We start from the raw sequence: 20,279 nt of genomic DNA on the forward strand, positions 1-20,279 counted from the left end.
CAATCATGTTATAAAATGCTGTAGTATAATAATTACACTAAAAACTACAATAATATACTAAAAACACACAATTAAATCCAAGAAAACACTTAATAAATTAACAAAATCGCAGATCTTTCAGGAGCTTTCTAACAGCACATCTTTTCACCTGATAGCCAACACCATCCACTGATATATTAAATAGTAAAATACAAGACTCAAAGTTAAAAAAAATAGACAAAATGCAAGAAACTAAGCCCTGAATTGCACAGGAAATCAGATACTACATTAAAAAAAAATTATAAAGTGTATAAAATGTTTAAAAATACCAACAGAATCAATATTATGAAAACAGTTTCAAGTACTACAGAAATCTAATACACTATAAATTAAAAGAAAGTAAAAAGATATACTACAGAAATGAACTAAAAATGTTAAGGAAATTTAAAACAATTCAAGTCTGTGAATACATTAATCAGCAAAGATATACTTAAACAAACCCTTTCCACACTTAAAGATATCAATGAGAATCAATATCAATCAATACTAGATCACTATTTCCAAATATTTTAATTCAGATCATAATTAACTTTCTGAAACTATTTAACCAATAAGAATTGAAGGAAACTTTTTTTTTTAGTCCGTCAAACGAATAAAACAGTTACCTGTATTTCTGCACATCTGTTATTATTTTGTTGTCGACCCCTACTACTAGTGGTCACAGTTGTAGTGGTATTGTTACTGCCAACACAGTGTGCCCCTGGAGGGGAAAGCCTTTGTCCAATCTCTCCATGAGAAGTCTGTGGTCTCCTTCTGTTTTCTTCAAAATCTGCTGAAATATGATTGGTGGAGCCTTCAGTTCTAGGACGTGGTGCAAAACACAGCACACACTATAACAAAGCAAATGATAAGATTATTTCTATGTTAACAAATAAAATTTAACATTTACATTAAACTGATCATTATCCCCATTATCTATAGTAATTTTCAGACTGGCTTACAGCTTTCAAATCTGTCCAAAAAAAAAAAAAGTGTCTTATTCAAAACAAGTTAAATCAGCTGACAGATTGTCTAGCCTGTCACTGTTTTTATAATATAAATCACACCCATAAAGTTGTAAACTGTACAAAGTACTGTAAATGGACTAAGAGTTAGACAATCTAGAAATTCTATAGAACAAGCACGGAAATTTTTCTAGCCACTTCAGACCTCCAATAAGCAGGATTGTGATCTCACACTGGATGATGAAATTCATCTACTGCCTAAAAACAATTCATCTATAGTGAGATTTGAACTGACAGTTTGCTGGTTATGGAGCAAAAGAGCACTATCCATTTGGTCAACCAGACCAACATTGGAAAGGATGTGAAAAAAATTAAAAAGTGTTCATATTAGGTTCATGAAATGCAATTAATCTGAAACTTACATGCAGAACAAAGTAGTTCATATAGACAGATGCTGAAAATTTCAAGATGACTGTGACATATTGTTTAGGAGAGTCAGAGAGCTACTGGAATTGCTGAAATTTTGGAAATGGAACATCATCAATTTCCTGATATGTACCATAAAAAGGGGATGTTCATTCAGGCTACTATGAGAGCACTGAGTGATTAAGTTTATATTATTATTAATCTTCCATCAACAATTTTCCTCCAAATTAGTCTGTTACTTGTCAGCACTCCAATACTGCCATATCTAACATTTCATTCTTTCAAGGCACTTCTCACTAAATCAATTCACCTAAACCTTGATTTCACTCTGGGTCTTTTTCCTCTTATCTTGGCATCAAACACCTGTTTTGCAAACCTTTCTTCTTCCATTCTGTTCAAGTGACCATACCAACTTAGATTGGCTCTGTCACACTCTGTTCAGGGCCCTAATTTTTCTTACAACTCTCATATATGTGGTCTCTGTCTTGTATACTGCTAATTTAGTGTTTTGAGGAATGTTTTTTTAAACAAAATTTACCAATTTGCCACTTAACTAAAAACTGTCTAAATTATCTGAATATTTCACCTGTTCTATAGGTTCAACATTAAGAATACAGCTATAGTTTTCTATGTTTTGCCCTATTTACATAGTACTGATCATTTTCATGCAAATTTGTTACAGCTGTTACTCAATTTACTTAGAAAATCCTGGGGACTTGCACTAGGTATGTTTAGGAGTATAAAATCATCTGCATAAAGCAAAGAGCTAAGTTTGACATGTCCAATTATAATATCAGGCCTAATGTCACTTTATTTTATAACGTGATCCATATAGATGATGAATAAGAATGGAGATAATGTGCATCCTTCTTTTACACCAGATTTTACATTGACCCATTCTCCTGTATTTCCTTCAATTGCAACTACTGACTTACAACTTAAATATAGACTATTTATTGCTCTGTACAATGTTCAATTTAACCTATATAATTGTAGTGTTTTGAAAAGCTTTTCTCTGGGCACATTCTCATATTTCTTTTACAGGTCCACAAAACTCAAATACAGATCCTTGTTAAATTCCACGATTTCTCAATTATTTGCTGTAAAGTGACAATTTAATCTTGACAACCTGTATTTAGATTGAAAACTTGACTGTATTTAGCCTGACTCCAGCTTGTTCTTTTCTAAGTATCTATTCATCGATTTTTCTTAGCCTCATCTCAAGCATGCTCTCATAACGAATGATTTGAAAGAAGATAAATTTGATATGAGAGAGGGCTTGAAAGAATTATTAGAGGTAGCAAAAGAAAAGAGTGACAGAGTTAGGATGGTGAGTCTGTTGCAGCGGTATGACAAAGAAGAGTTTAGGAGGGCCATAATCGCAAATGCCTTTATGTGCAGGTTATGCAGATGGTGTGATGTGGAGTTTGTAGACGTGTGAAGTGAGTTTGATGGACAAAAGGATTTGTACAAGATGAATGGCTTACATTTGAATGGATTTGGTGCACAAAGACTAGAAAAAGTGTTGCTGAGTGAAGTGAGGGTGGATGTGCAAAATCAGGGAAACTAGAACTATTAAGGAGGGGAGGAAGCGGATATGCAGACATCATGAGGTAGCTAAGTGTAAGAATGTATATAATGTGCCCGAGACAGTACGAAGGACAAGAAATCAGAATGGGATAGTTAGTATAACGCATCAAGATAGGGGTGGGACAAATCGACCTCTGCATTTCATGTATACTAATGCCAGGAGTACTAGGAACAAGAAGGAAGAATTTTTGGCCTTGGTTGGCTCTTCCTGGCCACAGGTTATTGGCATTAGTGAAACATGGCTGACAGAAGATTATTATTATTATTTCGGGCAACTCCAAGGAGTCGACAGACTCATCGAGGGAGGCCCTAACATCATGTCAAAAACAACTATTCGAACTCATTCATGGTCATAGCACCCACAACAGACTCTGGCAGCTTATTCCACTCATTCACCATTCTCCAAGTAAAAAACCTAGCTCTAACACCCCTGCTAACCACATTCTTGCCCAGCTTTCATGTATGGCCCCTAGTCCTCCCACCACCAGTCCTATTCTCAAAAATATCTTCTGGATTAATCTTATAGAAGCCCTTCAGTAATTTGAATGTCTCAATCATATCCCCTTTTCCGCCTATCAACCAATTTTTGCAACCACAAATCTTCAACCTGTTCTCATAAGGTTCATTCCACAGACCTGCTATCATCTTGGTCACTCGTCTCTGGATCCTCTCCACCTCCTCCCCATCAAGAAGAAAACCTGGCGCCCATATCTGGACACATGTTGAAAGTTTATTTTTCACTTGGTTAGAGTATAATAAATTTAGTTTAATCCTTTATCCAAGTGTGAGCCATTGGTGTGCCACCCTTTTTTAAATTATTAAAAAAGGGTGGCACACCAATTGGCAATTCTTATAGGTAGAGATGACCTGCTAATGCTTCTGCTTGATATCTCCACTGAAGAGACCTCAATAAAGGTCGAAACTAGTCTGGGTAGTGGCCCTTCCCTTAATGCATAACATTAGACATATCCGCAAGGAGATGTGTTTTGCATTATAGGAGATACTAGATAGGAGTGTTGGTAGCTTGCTCCACCTTTGCAACGAGTTGCCCTGGTGTGTACCACCTTAACCCAGTCCTGAAGATACTTTCAGGCGCAAACTTTGTTTGCTCACACTTGGATAAAGGATTAAACTAAATTTATTATATCTGGACACAGTAGTCTAGATGGGGTCTTATCAAGGCTCGATACAGAGGAACAATAACTTGTTCGTCTCTGCTTGTTAAAGTATTTTGCAGAAGCCAAGTGATTTGATGAGCTGATTTAGCCACTTTTGCGATGTGCCCCCTAAACTTTAACTCCCTATCCACCAACACTCCCAAATCCCTGGCCTGGTCAATCTCCTGGAGTATGGTTCCAAAAATGTGATATACTGCTGCTAATCTTTTCACCCCAAAATGCATAACCTTACACTTTGCCACATTAAATTGACATCCATTTTCCTTAGCCCAGTCTTTCAAACTATCCAAATCATCTTGTAAAATTTTTGACATCCTGTGCACTCACAATTGCTCTACCCAACTTTGCATCATCAGCAAACAAGTGAACACTTCCTCTCAGATCCTTTCCTATATCATTAGTGAACAAACTGAAAAGTAGTGGTCCAAGAACAGAACCCTACGGCACACCACTAGTCACAAGCCATCTTTTGGACTCAACTCCTGAATAAACCACTCTCTGGTATCTCTCCATCAACCACCCTCCTATCCATCTCACCAACCCTATATCCATCCCCATCTGCTCCAGTTTACTGATTAGAGTTCCATGTGGTATCCTGTCAAAGGCCTTGGCAAAGTCCAGTAGAATCACTGTAAACCCATTACCCTTATCCAGTTTAGCCATCACTGTTATAAAACGTGAGCAAGTTACTAAGGCATGATCTACCATTCACAAAACCATGTTGTCCCTCATACAGTATCCCATTTTCATCTATCCAATCCTGTATTCTTCTCTTGACTAATTTCTCCAAGACCTTGACAACGATTCCTGATATGCTAATCGGTCGGTAATTTACAACAGCAGTCTTGGAACCTCCTTTATGCAGTGGAATTATTTTCCCCTCTTTCCATGCTCTCGGGACTAACCCAGACCCGAGACTCAAATTAAACAAAATGGTCAAGGTTACTGTCAATTCTTTAGATGCTTCACATACGACACGAGCTGGTATTCCATCCAATCCCACAGATGTATTGACATATGAACAATAAAAAAAGCAAATGAAAGAAGAATTGAATCATCCGAAATGAAATTTCTGCACAGAACTGAAGGAGTCACAATAATGGACAAAATGAAAAGCAGCAAAATCAGAAAAAAAACTTGGAATTACAACCTCCCTAAATGAAACAGTGATTTGCTATAGAGAAAAATGGAAAGAACACATACTAAGAATGAATAGCAGCAGAATACCTAAACAAATTCTAAATTACCATCCAAAAGGTACTCGATGCAGAGGAAGACCCTTAAAAAGATGGAATTGAGTCCAGAACAGGCCATTTGGACTATAAGCCTGGAAAGGAAGAAGAAATTTTAAAATAAATATTTCTTTCGTTAATTCGTATTGTATTTTGATATTTTGTTTTAAAATAATTATTTCTTTCGTTAATTCGTATTGTTTTATTTATAATGTTAAAGAACAAGATTAACAGATCGCATTATTATACATGGCATTTTAGGGCTATTTTTCAAACAAAATTTCTAGTTTCGCATTATACGCGAAAATATATGGTATATAATTTCTTGGTATCTTTAATTTATTGTATAAAACTTCCAAAAATAGAAATGTGTTAACTTTTAATTTATTAATTTTATTAAAATTTAATAAGATAAACACGTGCATGTACACAAACACACTTTTTACTGGTATTACAAATCTATCTAATGCAGCAAACTAAATTTACACATGAATATATGTGATGGGCTGGGAAAAAAATTACACTGAAAAACTAGTTCCTCCCCTCCCCCTTAGCTATGTAAAGTTTGGAAAACAGTGCTCTAGAAATGTTTTTCCAGATTCTTGTGACAAAGACCATTTATATTCATATTGCAAAACACCTCATCAGCCAAAGCTATGCCTGAAGAATTACGGAAATGAAAATTAAGGCAATCAGCAACGGGGATAATAATGGTGCAATGACATACATACTAGAGTAAATAACTTGATTAATCAAATACACTTACAGATGTTGAAAGTTTTTTTCACTTGGTTATACTAGAAATTAAAGATGCAAAGAAATTATATTCTTGATTTCATCCTTTATCCACGTGTTTAATTTAAGTGGATAAAGAAAATGTAAAGGTGGATATCAGGAGGTTATTCAGGAGAGTAAAATATAACAATATAGTGTAAGGTTGTCAGTGTGTTGCCAAGGCATGACAGTGATGAGCTGACATGGAGAGACAGAATCATGAATGGTATGCTGGCAGAGCTGTGTGAGGAGAAAAGAGTGGTTTGCAGATGTATAGCATGCACTTGAAGGAAGAATGGAATTATACAGATGTGATGAATTGCATTTGAATGGCTTTGGAGTGAGGGAACTGGAGAAACTTGATAGATGGAAGGGCAGTGTATGATGCAAGCAAGAGATCAAAATTAAGAGGTGAAGTGAAATATCAGGAGAATGGCAGAGAATATAAAAACAGCAGTTCACTTTTAGGTCTATAACCAGTCTTACCAATCACAGGCCACTTGTTGGTTGTGATTTCCCCACCACACTTTTCATTTCTATGCTTGGCAATGGAAACAGTAGTAGTGTGAGAGATGAGAGAACAGAAATGAAACAGGAGGACACCAGGTAGATAGGGAGACATGGTATACGGAAAATGGATGTTGGAAGTAGTAGTAGTGAATGTATGTCCGGGGGAATGATCAGCATAGAAATGAAGTGTGGTGGGGAAATCACAACCAACAAGTCGCCTGTGATTGGTAAGACTGGTTATAGACCTAATCTCTATATAAATTATACATGTGGCAATTCAGAGCTAATCATCATCAAAGCTGATCATTTCAAAAATGTTTGAAACATACTCCGAATCTCAACAAATATGGTTGTATAAATTTGCCTAAGATTTTGGAGACAGTCAACATAAGACATACTAGTGCCTGCTTTCTCTCTGTTTTTTAGGACTTTAGTCTTTGTATTGTTGTTACAGGTTTATTTTATTTTTATTTATTTTTTTTTTTAGATAGAGGATGCCTAATTAGGACTTTAGTCTTTGTGTTGTTGCTACAATTTTGTTAAACTAGTCCCTTTGTTACACCATGTTGTTGTAGTCTCGCATACTGTGACAAACATCTTCAGAGCACAAAAACTGTGTTTTTGTGCTCTGAAGATGTTGGTTATAGATATCAGCAATAAGTCAATAAATAATTATTTACTTATAATTCTGTGTTCTGATATATACCGTCAAAATTAAACAACACCACTTTCTTTCAGTTGGCAAGAGTGATCATGAAGTGATCAACTGAGTTGTGGCTAGCTATATGCAGACTTCTGTGAGGAAAGGATATGTGACGAAGTACAAGGCTGGTGATTATGACAAGCTTAAGAGACAACTTGGAGCTATAGCATGAAATAAAGAGTTGAATGGTAAGAAAATAAATGCTGCTTGGGAACATAACAGCATAAATATGTGAATATATTCCAAAAGTCAAAAGGCTGAATATGGCAGATGTAAAATGAATGAGGGGATTAAGCATGAAATCTAAAAGAAGAAGGCACTTTGGAGGCAGCACAAGAGGAATAATGGTAATAATCAGTTGCACGAAGAGACGGCCAGGAGAGTGATGCAGTAAGGACAATAAAAGTGCAGTGAGAGCAGAAATTAGCAAATCAGGAGAAGAAAAACCCTCATGAGTTTTTTAGATATGTAGCAAATAGAAAGAAGAATGATTATAAGAAGATGACATTTATGAATGAAAGTGGGAGATTGGTGACTGCTGCAGAGAACATAGTAGAGATATTCAGTGGGCAGTTCATTAGGGTGCTTCATTCTCAATGTGAAATCAGAAGCTTAAGTATAGAGAATGCAATGAGAGAAGACTTAATGGTGAGTGAGCAAGAGATATATGAGGAGTTAAGTAAGCTAAATGTCAATACAGAAATAGGACTTGATGACATATCACAATGTGTCTTAAGTGAATGTTCCAAGAAGTTAGCATCAGCCTTGGCCTACCTGTTTAACCAAGAGTGGTGCAACAGTACAAATCCCAAAGGAGTAGAAGTGAGGCAAAATTGTTCCACTTCACAAAGGTGGTGATAACGCTAAGGCAACAAATTATAGGCTGATCTGTATATCTAGAGTTGTAGTTAAGGTACTGGAGAGGTTGATAATAGTGGTATTTTTTGTGCTTATCAGCAAGGGCTGTTTGTTAAAGGAGGGTCATCTTTTACCAACTTGCTTATGTACTGTAACAAGGTAACGAATGTATTGGACAAGGGAGATGTGTATACAGTAGTATACTTAGATTACTAAAAAAAAAAAAAAAAAAAAAAAAAAAAAAAAAAAAAAAAAAAAAAAAAAAAGAGCCATATGGCTTGATTTTGGTAATGTAAAAATTACATAGGCAAAATGGATATTAGATCCAACATTATTTCAAAGCTAAATGTTTGTAAAAACTATGAAAGTTTCATAAATTGATCAGAGAGCTTACGAGAATACAATTCTTGGTACTGGAGTAGTGTTAGCTTACACTACTTAGAAGATATGAGCTGCCCATGCTTCCACATATTTATTAGTGCATTTTTTTAAGGTTTCACTGACCTGTTTCGAACTGGTCGGTTCTCTTCAAAGACCAGGCAGAAACCTTAAGAGAACAAAAACTCTCCTTCAGTAATAAGAAAATCAAATGTCAGAGAATGTTGGGTTTAATATCCACTTTGCCTACGTAGTTTTACATCGCTGAAATGAAGCCATGCGGTTCTTTTTTTAGTAATTACTTTTATGCACTGACTCAGAGTTCACTTGTGAAAAATACATTTCTCTGACATGTGACTTCCTTGATACTGAGTGAGTTTTTTTTTGCTTTCTTAAGGTTTCTGCCTGGTCTCTGATGAAATCAACCAGTTCAAAATAGCTGCCAGACCAGTGAAACCGTAAAAAAAATGCACTAAAAAAGGCGAACATATGGTTGCTTGGGTAGTGGTCGTGTTCTTTTAAGTAGTGCAAGCTAAGGTAACTCTGATGATGAGGATTGTATTCTTGCAAGCTCTCTGGTCAATTTACAAAACTATCAGTTTCTACAAACATTTGGCTTTGAAATAATGTTGGATCTAATATCCACTTTGCCTATGTAAGTATACTTAGATTTTGCAAAGGTTTTTGATAGATTGCCACACCACAAGTTGGTCACTAACTGAAGATGGAATTGGATAACAGGCTAATGAGTTGGATAGGTGACTGTCAGATAGGTATCAACAAATTGTGAATGGGTGGGGGGGGGGCACTATCTCAAAAGAGGAAAGTCACTAGTGGTGTGCCAGAGGAGTCTGTTTTGGGACTATTGTTATTTAATTCGTATATTAATGATACTGGGATAAATTTAACTGGTGATATACAACTGTTTGCAGATGATGCAAAACTGCAGAGAGTGGTGAGGATTCAAGCAGATGTGGCCTTACAAGAGGAATTGAACAGATGATATGAGTTTGCAACAGTATGGAACTGTCAATTCAATGTTGCAAAGTGTAGGGGTTCTGAAATTTGGTCGGCAACAATGGGATGTAAAGTATACACTTGGCAGGGAAATTTTGGAGGAAGCTGAGGCGATATGCAGTCTTGAAGTGAGGGTAGACAAGGATTTGAAGTTCAGAGGTCACACTGCACATGTTGTGAAGACATGACATAAGATTATGGCAGTGATGTGGAGGACCTTAATAAAGATGCTCTGTTCTGTTGTATAAGGCCTTGATCAGGAGGAGGTGCACAAATCTGTGCACAATAATATTATGGATTATTGCACAGATTTGGTCCCCTGGTTTTCATGGTGATGAGGATATATTGGCAAGGGTTACACAGAAGACTAAGGTTGTAACTGGTCTTTTGGATGTGGAATATGAGAACAGATTGAGGCAATACATTTTGCTAAGCTTTGTGAATAGGAGGAAGAGAGGATATATGATTGAGACATTTAAGTTGGTAAAGAGTTGTCACCAGGTTTACAATTCCAGGTTGTATTTCTGGTTTTCACCAGGAATACAACCTGGAAGCTGTATAAGGAGGGTTTAGCAAGGACATTAAAGAGCAGTTTCTTGGAATGGAGAGTGGTTGGTAAGTGGAATGTACTGACATTATGGTGAATGCAGATACATTGAATGAGTTTAAGGCAGGATTTGATGGGCTTTGTATGTAATATTGTTTGCCTCCCACAGTGTAATATTCCATAATGCAGTGCACAATGTAAGGATATGTGCATTGCATTATGAGATACTAAGGCAATTGATGTGTAGTCATTAGCCTCTATATACAAATAGCCCAGGCATAAAATTACTCCACGTGCAAACTTTGCTTGCTTATACTTGGATAAAGGATGAAACCAAGAATATAATTTCTTGGCATCTTTAATCGTCTAAAAATACTTCTCTGACTACTGTTCATCAGAATTGGGATCAGTAATTATTCCACTCTCTAATACAGTCAAATGCATTCATATTACAACTTATCAACATTCCAGTTCAACTACAAACCCACAGAACAAATTTCACCTTTTCTTTGTTCATTCCTACTACTGAACTCTGGAACAGTCTCCAAGGAATACAATTTGCAGCTCTTCAAGTCAAATGTGAACAATTTCTTCTTGACCATCCATGGTACTAGTATGTTAATGGTTGACCAACCTTCTGACAATAGGTTCTCCATAAAAAATAAAAAAAATCAATTTTTTTCTCTGTTCACTACAACTCTCAACTTATACAGAATGTAATAAATAATTAGTGTTCATTCCCAATACCTTCAAGAACACATTCATAAGATCAGCTCTCTATTTCGTTTTCTGGATAATCTGGAAACCCTGCTCTAGGGATCAAATGTAGAACTTTCTCAAGACACTTCAGGTCTCAAATAAGCTATGTTCTGGTAAAAATTATTCTGATAAGTGAAACAGCTCAACTGAATAACAGTCAAGCAACCCAACTTGATTGATTGCACAACTCTGTATCTGAAAACTCTAAGACTTTCTTGATACAATTAATGCCATTCATCCTGCATTACAGTTTATTAGAAAAGGATGGTAATCATTCAACACATTAATGGGAGACTTCAATTCTTGGGATTTTAAAAGGAAATCTCATACTGGTTATTATATTTAGGCCTTGGTCTTATCATTCTTATCAAAAGTCTGCCACCATAAGAACTCATCTATCCACAGATATTACTTCCTATGCTAAACTGACACCTTGTTTGAAGAGGAAATACAATATGCCAAATCCACTTTGTCAAATGGTTACAAAAGACTTGCTGCAACCATTAATCTTTCAGCAATAAAGCCATAAACAATCTATAGGGTTTATTTTGTCATTTTTGTCATTATCACAAGAAAGGGGGGGGGGGGGGATCTATCATGTAGCCATTCTCTATGTTAAAAGCATTTTTGAATGAATTTCTAAGATAGTAAGTCTTCAAGTGACATTCCATTCTGCCCACAAGATTTCCTCGTTTTTGGATTTTGAGAACAGACTATCCCCAGTGGCCTTTTGTGGTGCATATCACATCCCTTGCAGATGTAGTTTATCTATATATATATTTATATATTTATTTATTATGGCCAATCCATGTCTGCAGCTGTTCATCTTGAAGTACATTAAGTACATTAAAATTACACTGAATTTCATCATGAGCTGCACTGGTCTTGCAGAAAACACACTATCACTTAAAAATGCAAAACTCTCAGAAAAAGACTAAACTTCTACATAAAAGTAATTTCTTATAACAATTCTTACAATTTCTATAAGATCTGATGGCTTATGGTTATCCCATTGTGGAAAATTGCGATTTCCGGACTGTCGCAATTATTATTTTTTAATATAACAAGACTTTAATACAACATTGACCATGTCGCTTTATGTTCACATTATTTAACTTTTCTGTTATGTTTTCTTGTACCTATATTCCAATTTATTCATACCCATGATACCTGAGCAAAAATTTTATAAGAAATTTGTCATGTAAGCTATTTGCTGCTTATTAAGAGTATCTTGTTAATTGCTAGTTTAGTGTTTTGTATTAATTTCTCTCTTACACATAAAGTTTAACTGAATTCTTACTATACAAGCCTTGTTTATTTATTCTATTATCCATTTCATTTTCAAATGTGCCTAAATAGTTGAAGGTATTTCATGTTAGAGATTCTCCACTGAGAATGCAGCTGATGATATCTATATTCTTACCAGTTTCTATAGTTTGTATTTTAAATGCCAATTTTCACACCATATTTATCACATAAATTATTCACTTTTTTTTTTCCTGAAGAAGTGTAGCACTTTTATTTAAGAAGACATCCTTTTGATTCTGATATCTGGTTTAATGCCACCTTCCTTCTTAATGTGCACACAGATAATGAATAACAATAGAGTTAACATGCATCCTCTTACCTGATTTTACATAAAGCCTTCCTCCTTCAATACTGTTGACCCACAACTTAAGTATAAGCTAAATATTGCACTCCACTAGTGGCCAAAATTGTGGAAACTTTTTGAAAAAAGTGTATTTCTGAGGTTTGATGGCTCATAACACCACTTTTTTTTGCAGTAATACCATAAAATTATATATCAATGGAAAGATAATTTAATCAAGAATGTAATGCAATAACTTTTATGAATGATTTTTTTATTAGAACAGCAGTTATAAAGAAGAAAAGTGAAACACAGAAAAAATGAGATATACAAAAATTCTCACGACGTGAGTTAATACTTAGTTGGGTAACCTTTAGCGTTAATTATGGCCTTACAACGCCTTCCCATGGAGTGAACCAAGTTTTTTAGTTCTGCAGCTGTTATAATGTAACCAAGATTGAATTATTGCTTCTATTAATTGGGTTTTATTGCTGGGTTGCCTCTGACTAACAAGTTTCTTTAGTCGGCTCCATAGATTTTCGATTGGGTTAAGGTCTGGGCTATTCCCAGGCCGTTCCAGCAGTGGAATATGATTATCTTGAAACCACTTTTTGTACACAGCAGCAACATGACATGGAGCTGAATCCTGTTGAAATAGAAATGCTTCATTGTCTTGGAAAAGTTCAAGTGCAGAAGGCTTCAGTTTGGGCTCAAGTATTTCATTTATGTATTTTGGGGCATTTATATTCCCATTAATCATGCAAATTCTGCCCACACCTTTTGATGTCATACAACCCCAGATCATAACACTAAGTGGGTGTTTAATGGTAGGTGTAATGCAATCAGGATGCAAATCTTCTCCGATTCTTCTCCTTACATATTTTATGCCATCACTACCAAACAGGGAGATTTTGGTCTCATCACTCCAAATAACACTGTCCCATTGTTCCGCTGTCCAGTTAACATGGGTTTTAGCCCAGTTTAATCTTTTCAGCCTTTGTTTGAGAGATAAAAATGGCTTTTTTTGTGGAATTCTAGCATTTAGACCAAATTCCTGTAGTCTGTGCCAAAGAATCCTTGCACTCAACTTCACATTGCATTGTGCCATTTCATCTTGTATATACCCAGATGATTTTCTTCTGTCACGTAGGCATAGTCTCTCAATTCTTCTATCATCACTTGCTGTTGTGCACCTTTTCCTGCCTTTACCAGTCTGGTTTTGTAGTGACTGAGTCTCCTAATACTCTTCAAAAATTTAGAAATGCCACCTTTGGTTAACTTTCCACCAATGTTTCTTCTAATTTCTTCATAACTGTAGCCTTGTTCACTTAATAGTACTATTTTACATCGCTTTGTGGGTGACCAGTCAACTATTTGCACCATTTCTTCAATTTTATTACGTTTTACAAGCTCACTAAATGAAAGAACACACACAAAAAAAAACAACTTGATAGCAATCACATAACACACTGACAAATGTCCTCCTCTCAGCTCCAACACATGACATCAATAGCTGAATCCTACTGTGACCTTATAGGCTCATTGTTGCCAAAACAAGATGACACCTGATTGGCTCTCTAAGCACTCATGCTCATTGGCTACATTCAAATGAAGGAAAGCAAGTTTTATATCAACCTAAGCAAGTTGTGCTTCTTTTTTCTGGTTATTTGGCTATAACTTTTCATAGAATACAGATAATTAAACAAATTTTGTTGCATTACATTCTTGATTAAATTATCTTTCCATTGATATATAATTTTATGGTATTACGCCAAAAATAAGTGATGTTATGAGCCATCAAACCTCAAAAATACACTTTTTCCAAAAGGTTTCCACAATTTTAGCCACTAGTGTAGCCTAGTCATGAAGATACTTCACATGTAATCCTTTACACTCAGGTAAAGGATTAATAAGGAATATAATTTCTTGTCATGTATAGCATACGTTGTAAATTATACTTGACAAAAAACTTTCTACAATGTTCTAAGTAGAGAAAGAGTTGATCATCTGTACAGGTGCTGGAAGAAGAGAATGATGCCAAACAATCGATCAGCTTTATCTTTAGAAAATTTTGCAATACTACCATCTGGGTACAGAAAGGTGGAAGCACAGATGGACAGAAGTTGTACCCAACAGCTTTTGCATGCAACCAGAAGGCATGAATGACACAGGCATATTTTTTCTACATTTCAGCCCTGTTAAAGTCGGACTTAGTACTGTTAATAATGATTTTTGCAAGTGCTAAAGGCTTCAGTGTGTGAATGAAGAAGTTTTTATTTCAAGCAACTTACAATAAGCTGGTTTTTCTCCCTAAGGGAAAAGGAGCTTATTGCAGACCATCTTGGTACACTTTTTTTTGGAAAACTATGGTTTAGATATATGGAATGTAATTCTGAAGAGAGTAGAGAATAAAAGTCCTCATTCCAACAAGGATAATTTCTGTAACAGGATCACAACAAATATCTGGATATGAAGAATGGAAACAGTATTCTGATAATGGAAAGGTTGAAGGGGAAGTTACCTCAACAGGTCACTTAGAAAATGCTTATAGCCAATATCTTTTTCTCCTGCAGCATGGTCAGTGAAATAAAAAAAAAAAAAAAAAAAAGGAGCCTGATGAAGCTGAGAATAGTAAAGTTGCCACAAATAATAATGAAGTAAATATTCAAGTTTTCAAATTTTTTTGTAAGCTTTTCAAGATGCTGAAAATGTTTGGAGGATTTTAGGCAGGGGGGGGGGGGGGATTATTTAGTTTATTCTCATGTTAGTATTTCAATGGAGAAGCAAAAGGAGCAGGGAAAACACGGTGAAAGGAGACAGACTCTTAGACATGTTGCCTATTGGTCCCCATGTTATAATGTGGCCTCGACATAGTCCTTCAAACATAACTACACGCAGCCTCTGTCTAGGTACTATCTGTCAATGTAGATAGCAGCAGGATTATGCATTGCTGATAAGGAAACTTCCAAAACAAGTTACCATCAGGTTTGGACCTACACCTTATATGGTGACTAGTAGAACTGCTTTACTACCAGGAGGCTGTGGATCTCTACAGTATGTTTAGTGTGAACTTGAAGAGTACCATCTACTGCTTGTTAGAAGATTGGAAGGGGGGGGGGAAGAAAGACTGAAACTCCTGCTCTGGGGACCAAACATGACAATGCCACTTTAGACCCCTGGTAACCTAAGTGGTAGAGTGTGTTTCACTGGGCACTGAAGGTGATCCTAAAACCCAACTAGACCACTGAGCAAACACTGGAACAAATTCATTGCTTCGGTGTTTTTTTGCTCCAGTGCTTTCCTACAAATTCTGAGTTAAAGAAATCCTCACAAACTCTTAAAACTAAAAGGCAAAACCAACTTTCGTGTAGACAGTCTTTAAAGGTCCCACTCCACTTTTTCAATTTTTGTAGGTTTGAAACAGAATCTTAGTAACCAAGACTATCATCATCTCAATGGAAATGGATGACACAAATTACTGAAGAATTAATAAAGAAATGCAATGACATTTAACAGCAATACAGGAATCAAAAGATGCATGATCTACATAAATGCATTGGTCCACCTCTCTGTGCAATCATGGCTTGCAGATGCCTAAGAACAGATTCCACAAGGTGTCGAACATCTTCCATTCGTAACTCGACCCATGTCTGCTGCAGCAACTTTGTCAGTTCACATTCATTCTGTGGAGGAGGATCAGCAGTTCTCACACCTCATGTTCCTGTATATCCCACACATGTTCAATTGGGTTATTACAGTTAGGAGAGTTTGGGGGACAAGGCAATGTGGTCAATTCGTTGTCATGTTCCTCCAACCACTCAGTAGTTGTACGAGCCTGATGACAAGGTGCGTTGTTCTGTTGAAAGATGGCGCTGTGGTCATGGTAGACCTCCTGCAGATATGGATGGAGACAGTCACCAATCAGGTCCCTGTAGCTTTCACCATTCAGCATTTGTGAGATGAAAACCAATGGACCTAAGGCATGCCAGGAGAAAGCTCCCCAGACCATTTCCACTGGCCTGTTGAACCCCAACTGTGCAACAAGGGAACAAAGCTTCGTGCTGTTTATGCCAAATGAGAACCAGACCATCAGCATAGTGCATCAGGAAATGGGACCATCACTCCAGGTGACCTTCTTCCATATTGCTGACATTCCTTGGTCCATATAAGGCATTGTTTGCTATGCCTGGTTGTCATCATCATGAGTGCCCTTTTTGTCCATTGGTCTCACATGCACTGTACATTGCTTTGCCTGTGGGACCACAGGCAAAGCAATGTACAGTGCATGTGGAAATGAGTTGAAATGCTGTTGTACTAGTGCATGAGCTGTATGACTGTTACATGTTGTTGCTGAAATACCAGTTGTGACACCCCTGTTATATTTTATTATTTATGTGAATGAGTGCGAGTTTGTGGGATTCTTATACTATAATAAGTATGTGTGTTATTCCCCCTTTACGTCCAACCAATAATCAGAGATTGTGGTGGAGTAAATTAACAATAATTTAAATTTTAACCCTTTGTTGGTTAGATTATTCCAGATTCGTATCCTGGGATAGCATATTGACTTCATATCACTATGTTGTTGCTCAAATTAATGAAGCTCAATAAAATTTCATAATATTTACTTTTTCCATGAATTCATGTACAAGAGATTATTAATCACAAGAAATATTTTATAACCAATTTTAAATTAACATTAATGAACTCACACAAACTGATCTCATATCCTATTCAATGCTCAGAACAAATACAAATTAATTGTACCAATGAATTTTAACATTCAGTTCAACATGTATAACCTCACTTAACATATCTGCCTTTCAACTTATCCAAAACAGACATTGAAAAAGAAGGTCTCATAAAGCAAATATATTTTTTTAAAAAAAGGGAACATATTACTTGAGTAGTCCAAATGCAATTCCAATTTCCTAAGCTTTCACGAGATTACATATTACTTCATAGATACATTTATCACTTCAACATACATTTGCTGTACCAGTTCCTTATCCTTGGAAAGTGATTCAAGAAAGTAAAGTCCTCCAAAATTCTTTTACTCTCCTGCTGATTCTCTACGTTTTGCCAACAGCTCTTATACTTTTGCAGTGACTTCTTTACTTTGCCTCTGACTCGTGTCTTTTCGACAACACTGATGATCCTTTTACTTTCCTGCTGTCTCTCCTTTTTCTTACCGACAACTACTCTCTTTCTATCCTGCTGTCTCTTCTTTTTCGTATCTATGACGAAGACTCTGTCTTACAAAATGACAGCTTTGTTTGATCCGAAGATTCACAGTGAAACTCCATGCCTCACACAACTCTGCTGTTATTACAATTCTTACATCATAACAGAGACGTAACTCATACAAACAATAAATTCTCACCAAACAAAACTTGTAAAAATCAACATATTAAACAAGACATACGTGAGATTTTACACCCCAATGCTTACCTCTAAGATCAACCACACATGGATAACTAATATGAGCCCATCTACTGGATGTCTCTTCGTGGTTAATCTAGTCCTGGTACACCCTTGATACAGTAGTATGGGAGCAACCAACAAGTGCAGTTGTTTCCAAAATACTGGCACCTACCCTCCAAGCTCCAACTATCTGCCCACAGTCAATGTTGCTACGTTTCCCCATTACTGCAAATGTTTACTGATTATGTACAGAGGATAGGTGCGCCCATTTATTTCCACATGGTATTTCGTTATCACACCGAACATGCAAATCAAAGGGTGTTCCTAATGCAAAGCTCAGTGTATGCAACACCTCTTCTGATCAAAAATCAAGCAAGTTTCTTGAAAAATGTAAGCACTGCTGAACATATCTGTTGCTTCAGAAGGCTGCTAGAATGAGCAAAAGATAAAATCCTTCCTTTAAATCATAAACTCCATAAATTTCTTGAAAGCCTTTGATTCAATCAACAGACAAAGGGATTTTCAAAAATTCTCAGTTATTATGGTATACTACTAAAATAATCAAAGCAAAGCAGAACCATTCCAAAATTACCATGCAAGAATAATGATTAATGGAGAGATGAGTGAGAGCTTTCCCATTTAAACTGGAGTTCTTCATTCAAGGAGACTCTCTGGCACCATAATCTTTTTATTATTGTTCTTGACTATGTTTCAGATTCAGGAAATAGTAAGTGTGGAATAACTCTTGAAAATTCAACAGGACAAACCCACATAAGTAGGTCTATGCTTTTCAGATGATGTGCTGATCAATTACCATTCAGACTGCCTAGATAATTTATGTAAAAAAAATACAGCATTGCTGGGGTTGGCAAGCAACAGCAGTAAAATTGAAGTCCTAAAAAGCAGAACAGAAGGAAATATTAAGCTAAATAACCATGCCTTGAAATAGTAAGATTTTCATTATCTTGGTTTCTACATTGATACTCTGATATTAGTAAAAAGAAAGTATAAAACTTTTCATTTCAATAAAAACCTAACTAATATTTGGAAATCTAAATTCATCACCACACTTAACAAAATATGTCTGTATAATATCACTCAAGCTATATTTACATATAGTTTCTAGAAGTGAAACATCACTCCTCAACAAAGTTAATATCAATAGCTTTGAGACAATATGACTTTGATCAATACTAGGATATACATGGCAAAATTGCATTCTTAATACTGTCATTCTTAAGAAAGCCAGCAAATACTCCTAATAAACACAATTCAAGAATGGACTGCAAGAATGACCAATAAGAAGGATTTAGAGAAGGATAAAGACATAATGCTCCTTGGAGGCAATGATCGCTAAACAGAAGTTGTTGTACTTTGGACATATTATGTGAGCTGATGAATCACTGGAAAAGGCAGTTATGTAGGAGAAGATCGAAGAAATCAGAAGAGGAAGAGCACAAACGAATCTCATAAGGCAAGGATATATGCCTTGCACATTATGAGATACTAAAGCAACTGATGTGAGGTCCATAGTAGCCCAGTCATGAAGATACTTCACATGCAAGACTTTGTTTGCTTACACTTGGATAAAGGATGAAACCAAGAATATAATTTTTATCATCATCATCAAATTCCTGACATTTACCCTCAAGGGGGTGTACAGGATATGATAGTACTACATGAAAAATTTACATTACTAACTTTCTACCTACAATTTTCCACCAACTCAATCTGTTACCTGTCAAAGCTACAACATTGTCAGATCATATATTTCTATCTTCTAAGTCACTTTTTACCGTATCAATTCACCTACATCTTGGTATTCCTCTAGGTCTTTTTCCTACCAACCTGGCAGAGAACACTTGTTTTGCTAATCTTTCCTCGCATTCTGTTTAAGTTCCCATACCACCTGAGATTAGCTCTTCTAATGCATTCCTGGATGCCGACATGTCAAGTCCTAATATCCTCGTTTTTAATATGATATTGCCATTGATGCCATCTGTTCAAGCCCCTAATCTTTCTCAAGACTCTCTATCTGCGGTTTCTTGTCTTTGGTTAAGTGTATTACTTCTGACCCAGTTCTCAGATCCATAAGTTAAATTGAACGCTGTTTTGTATACAACTAATTTAGTGTTTTGACTAATTTCTCTCTTATTCCATATAAATTTATTCAGTTGACTTCCTACCATACCAGCTTTGTTGATTCTGTTTTCTATTTCCATATTTAATTTACCATCTTCACTAAAAATTGTGCCTAAGTAGCTGAAATGTTTTATTTTTTCTAAAGGTTCTCCTTCACAATGCAGCTGATA

The 20,279-nt window shown here is 36.0% G+C and overlaps 1 protein-coding gene across 2 annotated transcripts in view; it reads right to left on the bottom strand.

Annotated features, from left to right (window-relative positions):
• Positions 1-20,279, bottom strand: part of trbd (ubiquitin thioesterase trabid) — a 320,379-nt gene that overhangs the window by 225,687 nt on the left and 74,413 nt on the right. For both annotated transcript variants that reach the window (XM_090393330.1, XM_090393331.1), the window contains one exon: positions 645-869. In XM_090393330.1, the coding sequence (XP_090249456.1) occupies positions 645-869 (225 nt within the window). The remainder of the gene's footprint in view (positions 1-644; positions 870-20,279) is intronic.

This window comes from Typopeltis vanoorti, chromosome 5 (assembly GCF_054136105.1).
Source record: "Typopeltis vanoorti isolate ZY-2024b chromosome 5, IOZ_Tvanoo_1.0, whole genome shotgun sequence".
Lineage (NCBI taxonomy): Eukaryota > Metazoa > Arthropoda > Arachnida > Uropygi > Thelyphonidae > Typopeltis > Typopeltis vanoorti.